General features: G+C 47.3%; 1 protein-coding gene across 6 annotated transcripts in view; it reads left to right on the top strand.

Moving 5' to 3' along the window:
• ADCK1 (aarF domain containing kinase 1) overlaps positions 1 to 14,723 on the top strand; it is a 112,770-nt gene that overhangs the window by 77,828 nt on the left and 20,219 nt on the right. For all 6 annotated transcript variants that reach the window (XM_041759703.1, XM_041759702.1, XM_041759705.1 and 3 more), the window contains 2 exons: positions 4,223 to 4,381; positions 12,068 to 12,184. In XM_041759703.1, coding sequence (XP_041615637.1) covers positions 4,223 to 4,381; positions 12,068 to 12,184 — 276 coding nt within the window. The remainder of the gene's footprint in view (positions 1 to 4,222; positions 4,382 to 12,067; positions 12,185 to 14,723) is intronic.

The raw sequence follows: 14,723 nt of genomic DNA, 5'->3' as shown, positions 1-14,723 counted from the left end.
ATGACAAGCTCTGTGACCTTGAGAAATGCTTTAACCTCCTGGAGCCAGTTTCTTTCTCTGTAAAATGGGCAAGAAGAGGATTAAATGAGAGCATGTCTGTAAAGTGCCTCATAGCACAGCACCTGGTATGGGGTAGGTAGTAAATAATGATCATTTCCTTTTTTTGGTGGTTATTATAAATAGCAATCACTAGTTTCCAAACTTTTATGTGACTTTCAATTTTTTTCAATATATTTCTGTGTGGCTCACGATTTTTCTTCCTGTGAGCCAATGGCCCTATAGGAAAATAATTTCATTATTCTACCTCGAAGGAAATGCTAATTGTTGAGCATACCTTGATTGATTCATTTGAAAATCACATAGAAAATTCTCAGGCATTCCAAAACTGTGGTCACCGAAAATTCAGAGGTATTCCCCTTTCCCACTGAAACCTCAGAAACAGAAAAACCTAATTTATTTGAGTAACACACATGTGAACGTATAATCATCTCCGGAGGAGAGGACCAACCCTTTGAAATTTTCATTTATTCATTCATTTATTCACTCATTTATTCATGTGAATATTCAATAAACATCTGCTGAGTGTGGAGTGCATGCTAGGAACTGGTAGAAACATTGGCTGTTAGAAGAATTTTATGGAGAAGTTACATTTTGGGAGAAAAATCAAAAAGCCAAATTGATAACAACACCTGTTTTATTTTAGTTGACTGCAGCTGTTGTCAAAAAGGAAAAACTTAAATGAATCTACTTAGGGCAGGCTCTCAGAAAGGGAATTGGATGAAAACAGAAGGTAAAACGGTTTTGTTTTATTCTCCTTAGCCATGAAAAGTCTCAAATGGTAGCAGCCCAAACGTTTTTAGATTTGGACCAGATGACTCCTAACCTGACCCATCTCCCCACTTGCCTAGAAGTTCAAGGGGTTGGTAATCCCCTGAATTACATACAAAATTATGTGAGGTACGTTTTCTGGGTTCATAGCTGGCATTAAACTTTCAGATTGGTAGACTTCCTATAAAGGAAAGGGTGGTATTCTTTTATAAGGTGGTGAACCACTGACACCCATTCCAACAGAACCTCTCATTTTATATTAGCCGAGGGAGTGGCTCAGCCATTACCCACACAGTGCTTTAGAAATCAGCTCTGTGAGTACTGTGAAGTTTTTTTGGGTATGAATTAGTTTACTAATTAGTTATTAGCAATTAATATTAATCAAACCTTTGCTTTTATGATTAATGACGTTAGGTATTAATAATAACCAATGGTACTAGTAATGACTGATTATTTGATTGATTAGTAACAGATAAATCTGTAAAGTACAGAGTACTGTACTTTCAGTGCTGTTTGGTATCAATGATAGTTTAAAATTTCACAAATAATGGTGAAACCATACATTAAATGATGAGGAATTATCGTTTGGCTAGAAGCTTCATCCCCAGGTAGAGACCCACTAGGGTACATGTGGCTCCCTGTGTATGCCCACGCCTGGCCCTTGGGTAGTTACCTAGGAGGTAATCAGTAATTATTGATTGAACAAATGACTGAGCCTCACTGTGGTTCCTTCCCTTGTCCTTCCTGGGTGAGAACCTCTGGAATTGAGGCTGGAATAAAACATCCAAGAGGTTTCTCCCTGAACTCAGAGCCCAGAGAGTAGAATTCAGGTGCTTCAGAGGTCGGGTATGCACTTGGCCCTAGCCCAGGCAAGTGCTTCTGTTTCCTGTGCAGCAGCTCTGCCTCCCCTTTGGTGGCAGCTGAGGGCCATCTGAGGTCACTGTGCTGAGACATGATGCCTAGGGGGCTGCTGGTCCCCAGTGCCTGGGCCTGACACATGCTGTACAGGCCTTGCTGTCACCACTCCTCCCACCTAGCTTTGTGTGACTCAAACAGAAACAAAACATAAACTAAATCAATTATCATAAGGTCACAGGTCTAGCCCATGAAAGACTAGACAAGACTTAAAAGAAATTAGACTGCAGCCAAATGTAATTAAAAAGGGTTTTTGATAGGAATTGAGCATAATAACCATGTGTGATGATTCCTTTAGAACGGCATCTGGTACCTTGTCTAAGACAAGGGTTTAAAAACAAAGCCAAAAGTGCCTTGTAGTTAATGGCCTGCTTTAGGTCTCTTTATTTTATATTGCACGTGCTTATCACAGTGCTGGGCATAATACAGGAAGTGCAAAAGGAAGCACAGGATGAAGTTCATAGCTGTGGCTCAGTGGGTCCTTCTGGGCAGATGGGATGGCATCTTCATCTGTTCAGGCTGCTATAACAAAATGCCATAGACTGGGTGGCTGAAATCACAGACGTTTAGGGGCACCTAGGTGGCTCATTTGGTTAAGCATCTGACTCTTGATTCTGGCTCAGGTCATGATCTCAGGGTTCTGGGATCAATCCCTGTGTTGGGTGTGGAATGTGCTTAAGATTCCCTTGGGATGCCTGGGTGGCTCAGTGGTTGGGTGTCTGCCTTCAGCTCAGGGCGTGACCCCGGAGTTCCGGGGTCGAGTCCAACATTGCGCTCCCCACAGGGAACCAGCTTCTCCCTCTGCCTGTGTCTCTGCCTCTCTCTGTATCTCTCATGAATAAATAAATAAAATCTTAAAAAAGAAAAGATTCTCTCTTTTCCTCTGCCCCTCTCCCTCTACTCACATGTACTCTCACACTCTTTCTCTCTCTTAAAAACACACACACACACACACACACACACACATACACACACACACAACCAAAACACCCCAGATGTTTATTTTCTGTAGTTCTGGTGGCTGGCCAATTCAGTTCCTGGTGAGGACTTTCTTTCTGGCTTGAAGAAAGCCACCTTCTTTCTGTGCCCTACATGGAAGAGAGAACTCTGTCTCTTCCTCTTCTTACCAGGACACTAATCCCATGATAGGGGCCCCACCTTCATGGCCTCATTGAAACCTAAATACTACCCTAAGGCCCCTGTCTCCAAACAGCATCACCCCAGGGCTTAACGTTGAATTTAGGGAGGATACAAACAGTCCACAACAGAAAGGGTAGCGCTTTTGGTACCAGTAGGCCCATGGTTTTTAAATTCTTGCTCATTGCTATCTGGCATAACCGGGGGATGGAGATGGGCATTCTTGGAGAACTGGGACTATAATCCATATCAAGAATTTCTAGGAAGTTTGATCCACTTTGAACATTAAGAGGAGGGCTCATAGTAGAACAGGAGAGTCCCTTTCTGTGTTTCTCTCAGGAAATGCATCTCCATGTTCCTGGCCTCACCCTTGTTACCTACTGCAGTCATCATCTACAAACTTCCTAGATACTCTCAAATCCAGAGCCCCAGTGCAGGGCAGCCTCAGAACTGAGTCCCAGCCCATGGTAGGGATCATGGCACACTCTGCAGATGTCACTGGGCTCCTGTTCTCTGCTGAGGATGTTTAACTTCACATCATTAAGCTGATAAATGCCTTATAAGTCCACTGAAATCCTGCTTTCCATCATGTCCTCACTCAGGAATCCACAATGTGGCCAAATTGCCAAAACACTGAGCTTTTTATCCCAGGGGTCACATCCCTTATCTCTTATTCCTCTTGTGTCATCCAACTTTGTTTTCTTATTCCAGTGTACTCTTTATCAAGAAATATTTTAGACATGCAAAAAGTTAGAAAATAACATTATAAATGCTCAAGTACCCACCACTCTGTCTAGGAAATAACAAAATGCTGTATGATTGCAGCACCCTTCCTGACCTTTGTAAACAGGACCATGGGGGCCAAGTCCAGGAGCAGCCAAAGCAGAGACAGCAAGCAGTTCAGCAAGTGAACGAGAGCAAGGGTTTGGGGCCTGGGTGAGCTCAAGTGGAATTCTGGCTCTGTGCTTCTTGCTGGGCAAATTTGGGACAGTTCTATATAATCTCTCAGAGCCTCAACTTCCTCATCTGTAAAATGGGGATAAGTGTATACCATGGACCTGCCGGAGTTGTGAAGATTGAGTAGAGTGAAAATGTAAGTGCCTAGCCCAGCACTGGGTTTGCTGGGAGTGCTCGGCAGATGAGGGCTGTTACTGCCGGCACCTGTTGGGCTTTGATCATCTTGGCTTTGAATTACAGGGACAGGCCCCAGGGGAGCAAGGAGGCCTTATTTCAGGGGAGGCCCGGGGAGTTATCAGTGTGCAGACCCGGGCAGGAGGGCAGAGAGCCGAGCTCCCATGGTGGGTGTCATGGACTGACTGATGGGGTGCTTGGTGGATTTCAGGTGCTTGTCCTGGCTGTGAAGCAGCTGTTTCCAGAGTTTGAGTTTATGTGGCTGGTGGATGAAGCCAAGAAGAACCTGCCTTTGGAGCTGGATTTCCTCAATGAAGGGAGGAATTCTGAGAAAGTGGCCCAAATGCTCAAGCACTTTGACTTCTTAAAGGTAGGAGGGGCAGGGCAATGGGGCCATGGTAGTATGGTGAGAGTGCAAGGGAAGACTGATCCCCCCCGCTGAACATTCTGCCCTTATGGGACATAAGTTGGCACACCTCCTTCCTGAGTCTTCTTGCTGAGCCTGAATGATTTGTCCCTAGTGTTGCACATTAAAGCTCTTGAAGGGAATGCTACAGAGAAATACCAAATGTGGTTGTTGACCTGCCAGCCAAACAGATGTTTATTGAATGATCTGTAATTCTAAGACACCAAGTGCTACCCTAAGGGCCTGTAAGCTGTGATCTCTGCTGCTGTGAAGCACGAGATGAGGACATTGATGATGATGGTAGCTAATGCTACTGTGCTCTGGCACTGTTCCTAACACTGTATATTACCTCACTTAATATGCAGTCAGTTCTGTTAAAATGCAACGTGTGAGTTCCATGGAGTATGAACTCCATAGTATGCAGACCCACACAACAGAAACCTCAGGGCTTAATGGGGAAAATAGGGCTAAGGCTTACAACAGTTCCAAGAGACACATGACAAGATGCTCATCATCACTAATCATTGTGCAACCATGATGCAAACCAAAACTACAATGAGATATCACCTCACACCTGTCTGAATGGCCAGAATAAAAAAGGCAAGAAGTAACATGTGTTGGCGAGGATGTGGAGAAAAAGGAACCCTTATGCACATTTGGTGGGAATGTAAATTGGTGCAGCCACTATGGGAAGTGCCTCAGAAAATTAAAGACAGAACTACCATATGATTCAGTAATTGCACTGCTAGGTATTTATTTAACCCCCCCCAAAAAAACCTCACTAATTTGAAAAGATAGAGGAAGCCCTGTGCTTATTGCAGCATTATTTACAATAGCCAAGATGTGGAGGCAACCCGAGTGTCCATCCACAGATGAATGGACAAAGAAGATGTGATATATACACAATGGAAAATTACTGAGCCATGAAAAAGAATGAGATGTTGCCATTTGCAACCGCATGGATGAACTAGAGCATGTAGTGCTAAGTGAAATAAGAGGGGAAGGCAAATTCCACGTGGTTTCACTCGTATGAGGAATTTAAGAAACAAAACAGATGAACAAACAAAAAAGACAAGCAAAAATATGAAGTTAAATACAAAGAAAAAACTGGTGGTTGCCAAAAGGGAGATGGAAGGAGGGATGAGCGAAAAAGATAAATGGGATTACGAGTACACTTACTGTGATGAACACTGAGTAATGTATAGAATTGTTGAATCATCCACCTGTAACTAATAGAACACTGTATGTTAATTATACTTCAGTAAAAGGTAAAATAACAAAAGGAGACAATTCACAAAAGAGAAAAATGCAAATTTTAAAAAATGTCACCAGTGACACAGAAAATAAAAGATGAAAACCTGCTAAAAACAGGAGTGTAGTTTTACGTGTTAGATGGCTAAGAAATATGTACGACCGCAGAACACATGGCACTCTGTCTTGACATCTGCTTGTGAAAGTGGGCATCAGAAGAGTTGCTGCTTGTGAATATTGTGAGGTGGTGGAAGGACGGTCATCTGGAATTGGGCGGAAAGTTGTGTTGCCAGATGTGCGTGGGCAGGACTCACGACACACGTGGTGATGTTGGGGTGTGTGTGTTTGTATATGGCTGTGTCGTGCAGTTCAGCTGGAGGCAGTTTCCTGCATTCACATGGTGCTTCCTGGGAGAGGATAGCTAACATAAGCAAATGCAAAATTTGCATTTGGATTAAACTGCCCCCCCAATACATCAATCATGTTAGAAAAATTTTGTGTTTTCAAGTGTTATAGAAGAACTGCCTATATGATGATAGAAGACACTTACTGTGGGAAACTATATTAAATGATACAAAGTAGCGGCTTTGTGAGAGGTCCTGCTAGTAAGTGCTCTGGAGGTTCAGGAGAAGGGACTTCCGTGGTCAGTCAGGGCAGGGAAGGCTCTTCTGAGGAGTTGGCACTGGAATGGGTCTTTGAGGATTGGTCTGATGTTCCCCATGGGCTCCATAGGCTTCTCTATTGATAGATGCACACCAACACCACTGTTCTTCCAACATATCTCGTCCTTGGTGGGGCTTGGACCCATTTCTCTGGGGCTTCCTCTTCCTGGTGCAAGGGTTGGGCCCCTCTGGTACCCTGCATAGAGAGCTTGGCTTTCAACTTTTTGAAGAGATCAGTTGTTCTCTCTTCACTCAGGCAGCCTGGAGCTTGTGTAGGAAAGGAAGTCATCTTCTAGGAGCTCTAGATAGTAGTGCCGGAGCCAACTGTCAAGCAGTCCTCTTCTAGAGGGGGAGGTGTCTCGGTACATTGTGTGGGAAGGTCTCTTGCTCTTGACTAGCATGTTTGTGTGGCTTCTGAAGACATCCTAAGAAATAGAGGTAGTGTTGATACTTCTGCTATCCAGATTGATTAACAGGGATGGGGAGGTTGAAGATGTGCCTACACTAGGCACCTGTGAATCCTAAAGCTCAGATCATGGGAGGAGAAGCCACAACTGTGGATCAGTGTAGTGTCTTGACACTGATGTTGGCGAAAGATGTAGCCATTGACAAAGTTTGACTCTGCGTGAGTTGAGAGTCAGGTCTATCTGGACTGTCTGCCCCCAGTACAATGTATGACTAATGCTTCCTCAGCTGGCCATCATAGATCTGGGTGTGCCTGTAAATTCAGATGTGCAAACTAGATCTGGTAACTCTGCCCTAGCCTTGAAGTTCAAGCCACCAATTCAAGAAAAACATGGCTCTCTCAGACAAGGAGTGATACTAACTCCTTGGTTGATGCCGTAGAATCTAATTATGGTTGCTTCTGCTTGCATATCCCATTTCTTCCATTCCTTTATCCCACATTCCCTGAGCATTTCCTGAACTTAGTGTTGTGCTAGGAGCTAGAGGGACCTAGATGAATAAGAGATGGTTGGCTCCTATCTGAGAAAAACGTCCCGTCTAGCTGGGGACAAACATTCTATGTTGTTACAATCTGGGCCTATGACATGCATATATGTCCAGATTATGACAGAGACTTTGCTACGTTTCTGTGGATTCCCACAAGCACGTATTTCATTCTGCCCAGGATAAGGAGCTCAGAGGGGGCTTCCAAGAAGTGTTGAGTGTACAAAGGGGTAGGCCGTATTTATTAAATGTTTCTTCTGCCCTAGACACCATGCAGGTACCATGACATTGAATCCTTTCAACAGCCATCACCCCATTTTACAGGTGACAGTCTTAGAGTAGAGGAGCTAGGGCTGCAACCCAGATTTTCTGATTTCATCTCTGGTGCTCGCCTAAGGGCATTCTGTTGCCTCTAAGCCGGCAGGGGTGCTCCTCAGCACCAGAACTATGAACCAGACAAACAGAACCATCTCCTTCACCGTTCCCATGGAAACAGCAAATCATCCACTGGCTGGGGCCAACTAGCATCTGCCAGACCAAGACATGTAATAATAATAATAACACAAATTTTTGAAATGAGGATGCCAAATGGGTAAATAATTAATGTAATGATTTGACCTGCCGCTTCTAAAACCCACACACTGTTCCTAAGACAATGGTGCAACTGAGGCTCCTGAGTAATTAATTTTGCCTAAACACATAACAAGTGGGAAGCAAATTTTGCACTGTGAACCCAGTTCAGCTCTTAAAACTGGAGATAGATTGCTTTTGCACACTGGCACCCCATCACAACATCTGTGCGTAATTAAGCCTCAGCGAAGAGTTTACCTCTCAGTGTGTGAGGCATCTTCCAGTGGGGTTTAATAACCTCAGCCCTGTGCTATAAATCTCTGCACCTCAGACAAGCACTGAATGGAAATGTGGTATCAGGGAGACCAGGAGAGGGTGAGAGGGCAGCCAGGCCCAAAGGTCAAGACCAGGGCATTTGTAGATTTGTCGTGTATTGTGGGGAGGGGATAGGGCAGGCCATGAGGTTTGTGACTAAGCTGGGGGCCAGGTGGGAAAACAGGGTTTGAGACTAGAAGACCTGAGAGTGTGCTTGGATGTGCGAAGACTTCAGGGAGAGGTTAAGTAGTCATCTCCTGAGCGGGGCCGCATCAGGGTGGCCACTTATTAGTGCAAGGTGAGGATCTGGGACTCTCCAGAAATTGTGGGCGGGCCTTGAGGAATGTGCATGCAGTCGGAGAAGCACCATAGCTTCCTATGAATCTCAAAGATTACGAACCACTGATGTATAATAATTAGTATGAATTAGTGTTTTTTTACGTGCCTGTGCTTTTTTTTTAAAAAAAAGATTTTATTTATTCATTCATGAGAGACATAGAAAGAGAGGCAGAGACACAGGCAGAGGGAGAAGCAGGCTCCCCGCAGGGAGCCCAATGTGGGACTCAATCCCAGGACCCCAGGATCACACCCTGAGCTGAAGGCAGACGCTCAACCACTGAGCCACCCAGGCGTCCCTATGTGCCTGTGCTTTTTAAAGTGCTTTTAAAAGTGCTTTACATGTTTTTACTCCTTTATCCTTATACAGTCCCACAAGGGAAATGCCATGATTAGCCCTTTGTCTGCAGTAGGGAAATTGAGGTCCAGAGAAATGAAAACCATTTGTCCAAGTTTACACAGCTTCTGTTAAGGGGCAGAGGCAGGTTCTGAAGGGAGGCGGCCTGGCTCCAGAGCCTGCCTGTTAAACCACCGTGCTGTTCTGCCTTCGTCATAATTTGTGGGACAGATGTGACTTGTGCCGAAGTGTGTATAGCATTAGCTCTGCTTGTGTGCCGGGACCACATGTGAAACGCTACGCGTCTGTCATATGGCAGCTGCCGTTTGTCCAGCAGGTGCTAAGTGTGTGCTGTTGTGTCGAGTACCAGGATTCCACACATGCTAGTAGGAAGTTGGGAGTGTTGCTTTGCTCTGAAGGGCATCACCACTTTACGGGTGGGAAGCTGGCACTCAGAGAGGTCATAAAACTTACCCAGTCACTCAACTTGGAGATAGCAAAGCCAGGGTGCCATCCTGAGAGTCTGACTTGAGGTCTGTGCAGTTTCCCTGGGCTCCCCGGGTGATGGGCCCTGGCCCAGGCAAACCAGAGCCTACTTTGCACGTGCATTGACCAAAGCACAGGAACAGAAGGGAACTGTGGGGTCAGGGCCAGACTAGGAAGCCTGGGGTCTTGGGCTGCAATTTTCCATAATTTGTGTCTTCCTGCTTGGGATCAGGATTGGCTGCAGTGTGGCTTAGGGGCAGGTACTGCCCACAAGAGTGGGGCCTCTGATCTGTACAAAGAGATAGACTTGAGACTCAGAGTCCTCATGGCCAGGGTGTGACCCTTCCTGTGGGGTCCCCAAGCCCCCCTTGGCCCTGGGTCTCCCTAGGTCCAGTTTTGTTTGGGGGGTATGTGGGGTGGGGGTTGGTTCTTCTCGTCACCTCTTTAAAATGATTCTCTTTCATCTTCTTCTACTTTGATGGAAGGAGCAGAAGAAGGAAGGCATGGGGATGAAACACTGGTGTTGGGGTGAATTTTACCTCCTGCCCACAGGATGATTTGGGGTCAGGTCATCAAATTAATGTCCCACAGTCAAGCCAGATTTCTCCTACCTGAGCAGGGAGCAGATTTGCATTTCGTTGTCATTTCCATGATATAGTTGTCCAGGGGCAATTGCTGTCCTCTCTGAGCTCCCGTGACATACCTCTCAACTTCCCAGGTTTGGTATTCTTTTTTTTCCAATCTAAGCAGCTGAGGTGGGGGCCACGGTGTTGTCAGATAGGGATGGTTGCATTCGCAGGGAGGCTGGGAAAGAAGGCTGAAGGAGGGGGAATGTGGTGCTCCCACTGCCCTGATTAACAAGCCCAGAGAGTCTCCAGACTTTGGGTTTTCTCTTTCCATCTGTGGCTCTTTCAAGCTGTTTTCCAAGTTGACCCAGGCAGGCCCAGATTGGGGGGGGGGGGGTCTGACCTCATGTCCCCAGAGCCCTCAGGCACTCACTACCAAGCTTAGGTTTCCAAACAAACCAAGAGAAAGAACTTAACTTCCCCAAAATATGTCCTCTCCATTTGGAAGCCACAACAGCAAACTCGCACTCGTATTTTTAAAGATAGCTTTTGAAAAGTGCCAAGCAAGACTGAGTTTTAAGTTCACAGTCAAAGAGAGTCACAGATTTCTCTGCTGGCCCAGATTCCTGAACGGCAAGAACTACAGGAAAGTAGCAAAACCAAAATGCCACCTTGACTTCAGTTGGAACCTCTGTTCCAGGGAGCCCAGGGTGTTTCGCTCGTGTGTGCCTCCCCAGTCCTCCTCAGAGCTCCTTCTAGAGATGGGGCAGGAGTAGTCCTTTGTGATGAGAAAACTGAGGCATTGGAGGTTAAGTGGGTGGATGAAGACATGGGAGTATTAGCAGAATGAGGAAAGGAAGCCGGTTTCTTGACTTGAGGGCTGCGGTCTTCTTGCTACATGAGTTTTGGGGGTTGAGTTGAGGGAAGTCCTATTTCCCAAAAGCCTTGAATTAGCTGCCCTTGTTACTTTATTTGTGAGTGGAAACAAGGTCGTCGCAAGTTGTTGGGGAAACGTGGCACGCCGATATCCCAGTAATTCCTCCCTCCGGGCAGTGGTTGTCACTCACACACATGGCAGCCCAGGAGCCCTTGTGCAGTCTGATCTCTTGCCTATTCCTGGGGAAATCAGGTCTCTTATTTGGCCATTGGGTGTTCTCAAAGTCAGAGTCAGTTGGAGAGCATTTGGATTAGGAATGCATTTGTCTGCAGGTGACCAAAAGCACAATTTAGAGTGTTGTAAACAAAAAAATATTTATTTTTCTTACATGGCAAGAAGCCTTACAACAGTTGCCTGCTGATATTATGTTAGTGGTTTGACAGTGACAGGGCCAACATTTCTGATTTTCTTGGACTTTTCCTCATGGTTACAAGATAGCTGCTGCAGCTCCAGGTATCACATTCACTTCCAAAGTAGGAAAGAGAGGTAAGAAGAGTTGCACCATTTACAAACATCCCTTTTTTATGAAGAAAAGGAAAACCTTCCCAGAGCCCCTAGCAGGCCTCCACATATGTCTCATAAGCCAGAACTGTGTCACTTGGCCATACTTATTGCAAGGCAAGCAGGGAAAGTATGTCCTTGGGGAAGAGGAAGATTGGGAGTAGGTGCTGGGTTAGGATCCAGCATTATCTACCACAGAAGACTTGTAGGAAATGAGTGTGAGAAGACTCAGGACTTCCAGACTGAAAAGTTTATCACCTAGTAAAAATTTGTTCATTTTTAGACATATACATCTAATAGATCCATTGCACAGGTGTAGAAATTGAGGCAGAGGGTTGAGATTCATGTGAGGAGCCTGCAGCAGGCCTAGTGAGAGAGGAAATAGATTTCAGTGCCAACTCTGGCTCAGGTATAAGGAGTTCCACACCTTTCCCCCTAAATCCCAATTTTAGTTTGGCTCTTGTGTCTGGAGGCATTGAGGAGGGTGGGGAAGCCGTTCTGTGGTCCCCTAAGCACGAAGGGGTCTCTAAAGGAGGGGCCAGGGGCTTCGTTGATGGAGGAGGCTACCTGGCTCTCTTGGGCTGACCCGCACTGCCCTGTCACCGCTCTGGACCCTCTCAGGCTTTGTCTCCTGTTCCTGGGAGGAGCATGTGCCCTTGCCTTGCTCACTGTGCTTCTCTGTGATCCTGGCCTCCAGCTGCAGGCCCGCTAGCCCTTCTGACCTGCCCTTGCCTATTCCAGGTCCCCCGCATCTACTGGGATCTGTCCACCAAACGAGTGCTTCTGATGGAGTTTGTGGACGGCGGCCAGGTCAACGACAGAGACTACATGGAGAAGAACAAGATCGATGTCAACGAGGTGAGGCTGAGCACTCATGGCTGCTGTGTGAGGGATGCGGGCTTGGTCAGGGCTGCCCACCGAGGGCAGGTGTGTCCCTGTGAGGTCTCACAGTCTTGAAAGAGAGCCTGTTATCTGAAGAATTATAGTATCTCTGAGCACAAAGCATCCTCCCAGGGCATCTAGTACTGTCCTCCACCCTGTCTCCTAAAGCTGGAGCTGGCAGCACACGGGGTGCAGGCATGTGCTGAGCCCCTTCTTGGAGCTCCTGCCCTGACAAGTGACCACCACCTGTCTTCTTGTACCATTGGAGTCCCACAATGCTGAGCGGCTCCAGAGAACAGTGGTGTGAAACCCGTGGGCCTTACTACTTCTGTCCCTGGGGGCGCCTAGGCCCTCCCTCTTCCTGCCCTCCCCTCTCCCTGCCACTCCTCAGGCCTCGAGGGTTCAGGCCAGCAGGGGACAGCAGGTGCCAGCTATTTCTACTTCACAGAACTACAAGAAGAGAGAGCCTTTGGTCTCCCACCTCCCACCCTATTGGTCCCAGAGAAAGAAAGTGGCCAGTGGGTGGGCCTGTACACCGTCTTCTGCTGCTTGATTGCCATAGGGTCCCACAGATAGGGATGGAGTGGTACTTTCCCAACAACAGCTATCATGTTTATAGTCCCTCCTATGAACTGGTTATGGGGGTTTAGAGGGGGCCAGACCTCATTGCCTTCTTTAAGAAATTCACCACCTAGGGTTGCTGTTAGGTACACAACTAAATCCTTACGACCACCTCTCAGCAGCAGAAGGGGCGTGAGTGAGACCCCAGGGAGCTTGTGTCTGCGCAGGTTGGCTTCCCCAGCAGGATGAGTAGGAATTTGCTGGGTGCGTATGTGTCAGGATAGAGGGTTGGGGGCAGTGATGGCAGTGCAGGGAAGGGAATGGTGAAGTTTGGCAGGGTTTCCAGGGGGGTGTGGAAAAATAGGTGGGGGTGGGTAGTAAAGACATTGGGCAGGACCCTAAAGGTACCGGGGAGTCATGAAGGGCGTTGAGGAGTGCACTGATGTGATCCACCACTCTGGGTTGGTGAGAGGAAGAAATGGAGAGAGGTGAATGCTCTTCCCTTCCCCCCACCCCAGGCAGCATATGAAGAGGAGCCTGTGGTCCCAGTGGTGGGGTGGCCCAGAAGAGGAAGCTACACCTTGGCTCAGCAGACGAGCCAGTGGTAGGAATGGTAGGAGGGGGTGCAGGTTGGGAGCTCAGACCTCCATTCAAGTGCCTGTGTGGCCTCCGTCAGGAGGACAATGACTTCCTTCTGAGAAGGTTGTGAGGATGACACAAGTGCTGGGCAGTGCCTGGCATGTACTTCATCCTCCAGTATGGTGGCAAGATGGTGGTTGTTTTCATTCTCATTTCTCTTTGGGCTCCGTCCTTTCCTCCTTTATCTCCTTTTACTGCAAATGTTTATTGAATCCCTAACTTGCCACACCGGGTGCTTTTTTCCAAAATAAACCTGGGAGGCAGGTCTCAATGTCTTCATTCTTCAGATGAGGAATCAGAGATGTAGAGAGGGAAGGTGACTTGTCCAAGATCACAGAGCTAGTAGGGCTGGGATTGAAACCCAAGTCCCTTTGACTCCACGGTTTCTTGTTTGTAAAAGGAGGGGTTGAGTCAGAATGTATGGCGCTGCTGGGAACATGGTTGGGAAGGGCTCAGCCACAGCTGGCCTTGGCCTCCTGGGAACTCAGGGAACGATGCTCCCAGAACTCTTTGGGGGCTTCAGGGTATGTGTGTGTAGGGTGGAGAGGCAGGACGGGCCCTAGGACCCCCCGCCCCCACTTCACCCAGGGCAGCTCTGCCATCACTGGAGTTGCCTGTTGGGCTTTTCTAGAAGAGGTCTCCCTTTTGGGTTGGGAAAGGGTAAGAAAAGGATTATTTTAATTCAGCCCTCCACTTTCCAGATGACAGAGCACTCAGAGGGAGAGCAGACGTCTTTCCCGAGGTCACTTGGCCAGTAGCACAACTTGGGGCTTCTGACCCTGCTCCTGCTACTGTTGCCTTCTAGGGTGGGCCCGCAGAGGGTGTTTGGATGGACCTCCTGCACAGGAGGGAGGGAGAGATCTCCTTGCCCATCTCCTCCATTGGTGTGTCCCTGAGTCTAGCCTGGGATCCCCTGTCAACTGTGACCTTTGGGTACAAAGTCTTTGGCTCCAGTGGAGAGGGTGAGGGAAGGAAGGAGAGATCACCTCCAGCTTTTCCTGAACAGCCTTAATGGGGAGCAGGGTCTCTCTGCCTGCACTTCAGGAAAGACGCCAGAGACCTCATGCCTTCCCCTCCTCTGCCAGGTTACCGGCATTTACTTATTGTCAGCTGCGGTGTGATTTTCATTTCAGCAGGGCCCCCAAATCCATTAATCTCTTTGGATACATTGAGTCCAGAGCTGCAGTGGTGTTTTATCAGAGGCAGCTTTGATTTTTCAAAGACAAGTGCAAACAAAGATGTGCTCTGCTGTAGTTGCTTGCTGTAGTTGCTTGCTCTCGCCACTGAGTGAGGTGCCTGGGAGGAGGGGCAGCTG

The sequence above is a fragment of the Vulpes lagopus genome, chromosome 6 (assembly GCF_018345385.1).
Source record: "Vulpes lagopus strain Blue_001 chromosome 6, ASM1834538v1, whole genome shotgun sequence".
In the NCBI taxonomy this organism is placed as follows: Eukaryota; Metazoa; Chordata; class Mammalia; order Carnivora; family Canidae; genus Vulpes; species Vulpes lagopus.
The sequence above is the reverse complement of the archived record's forward strand: the minus strand, read 5'-3'. Positions and strand labels throughout refer to the sequence as shown.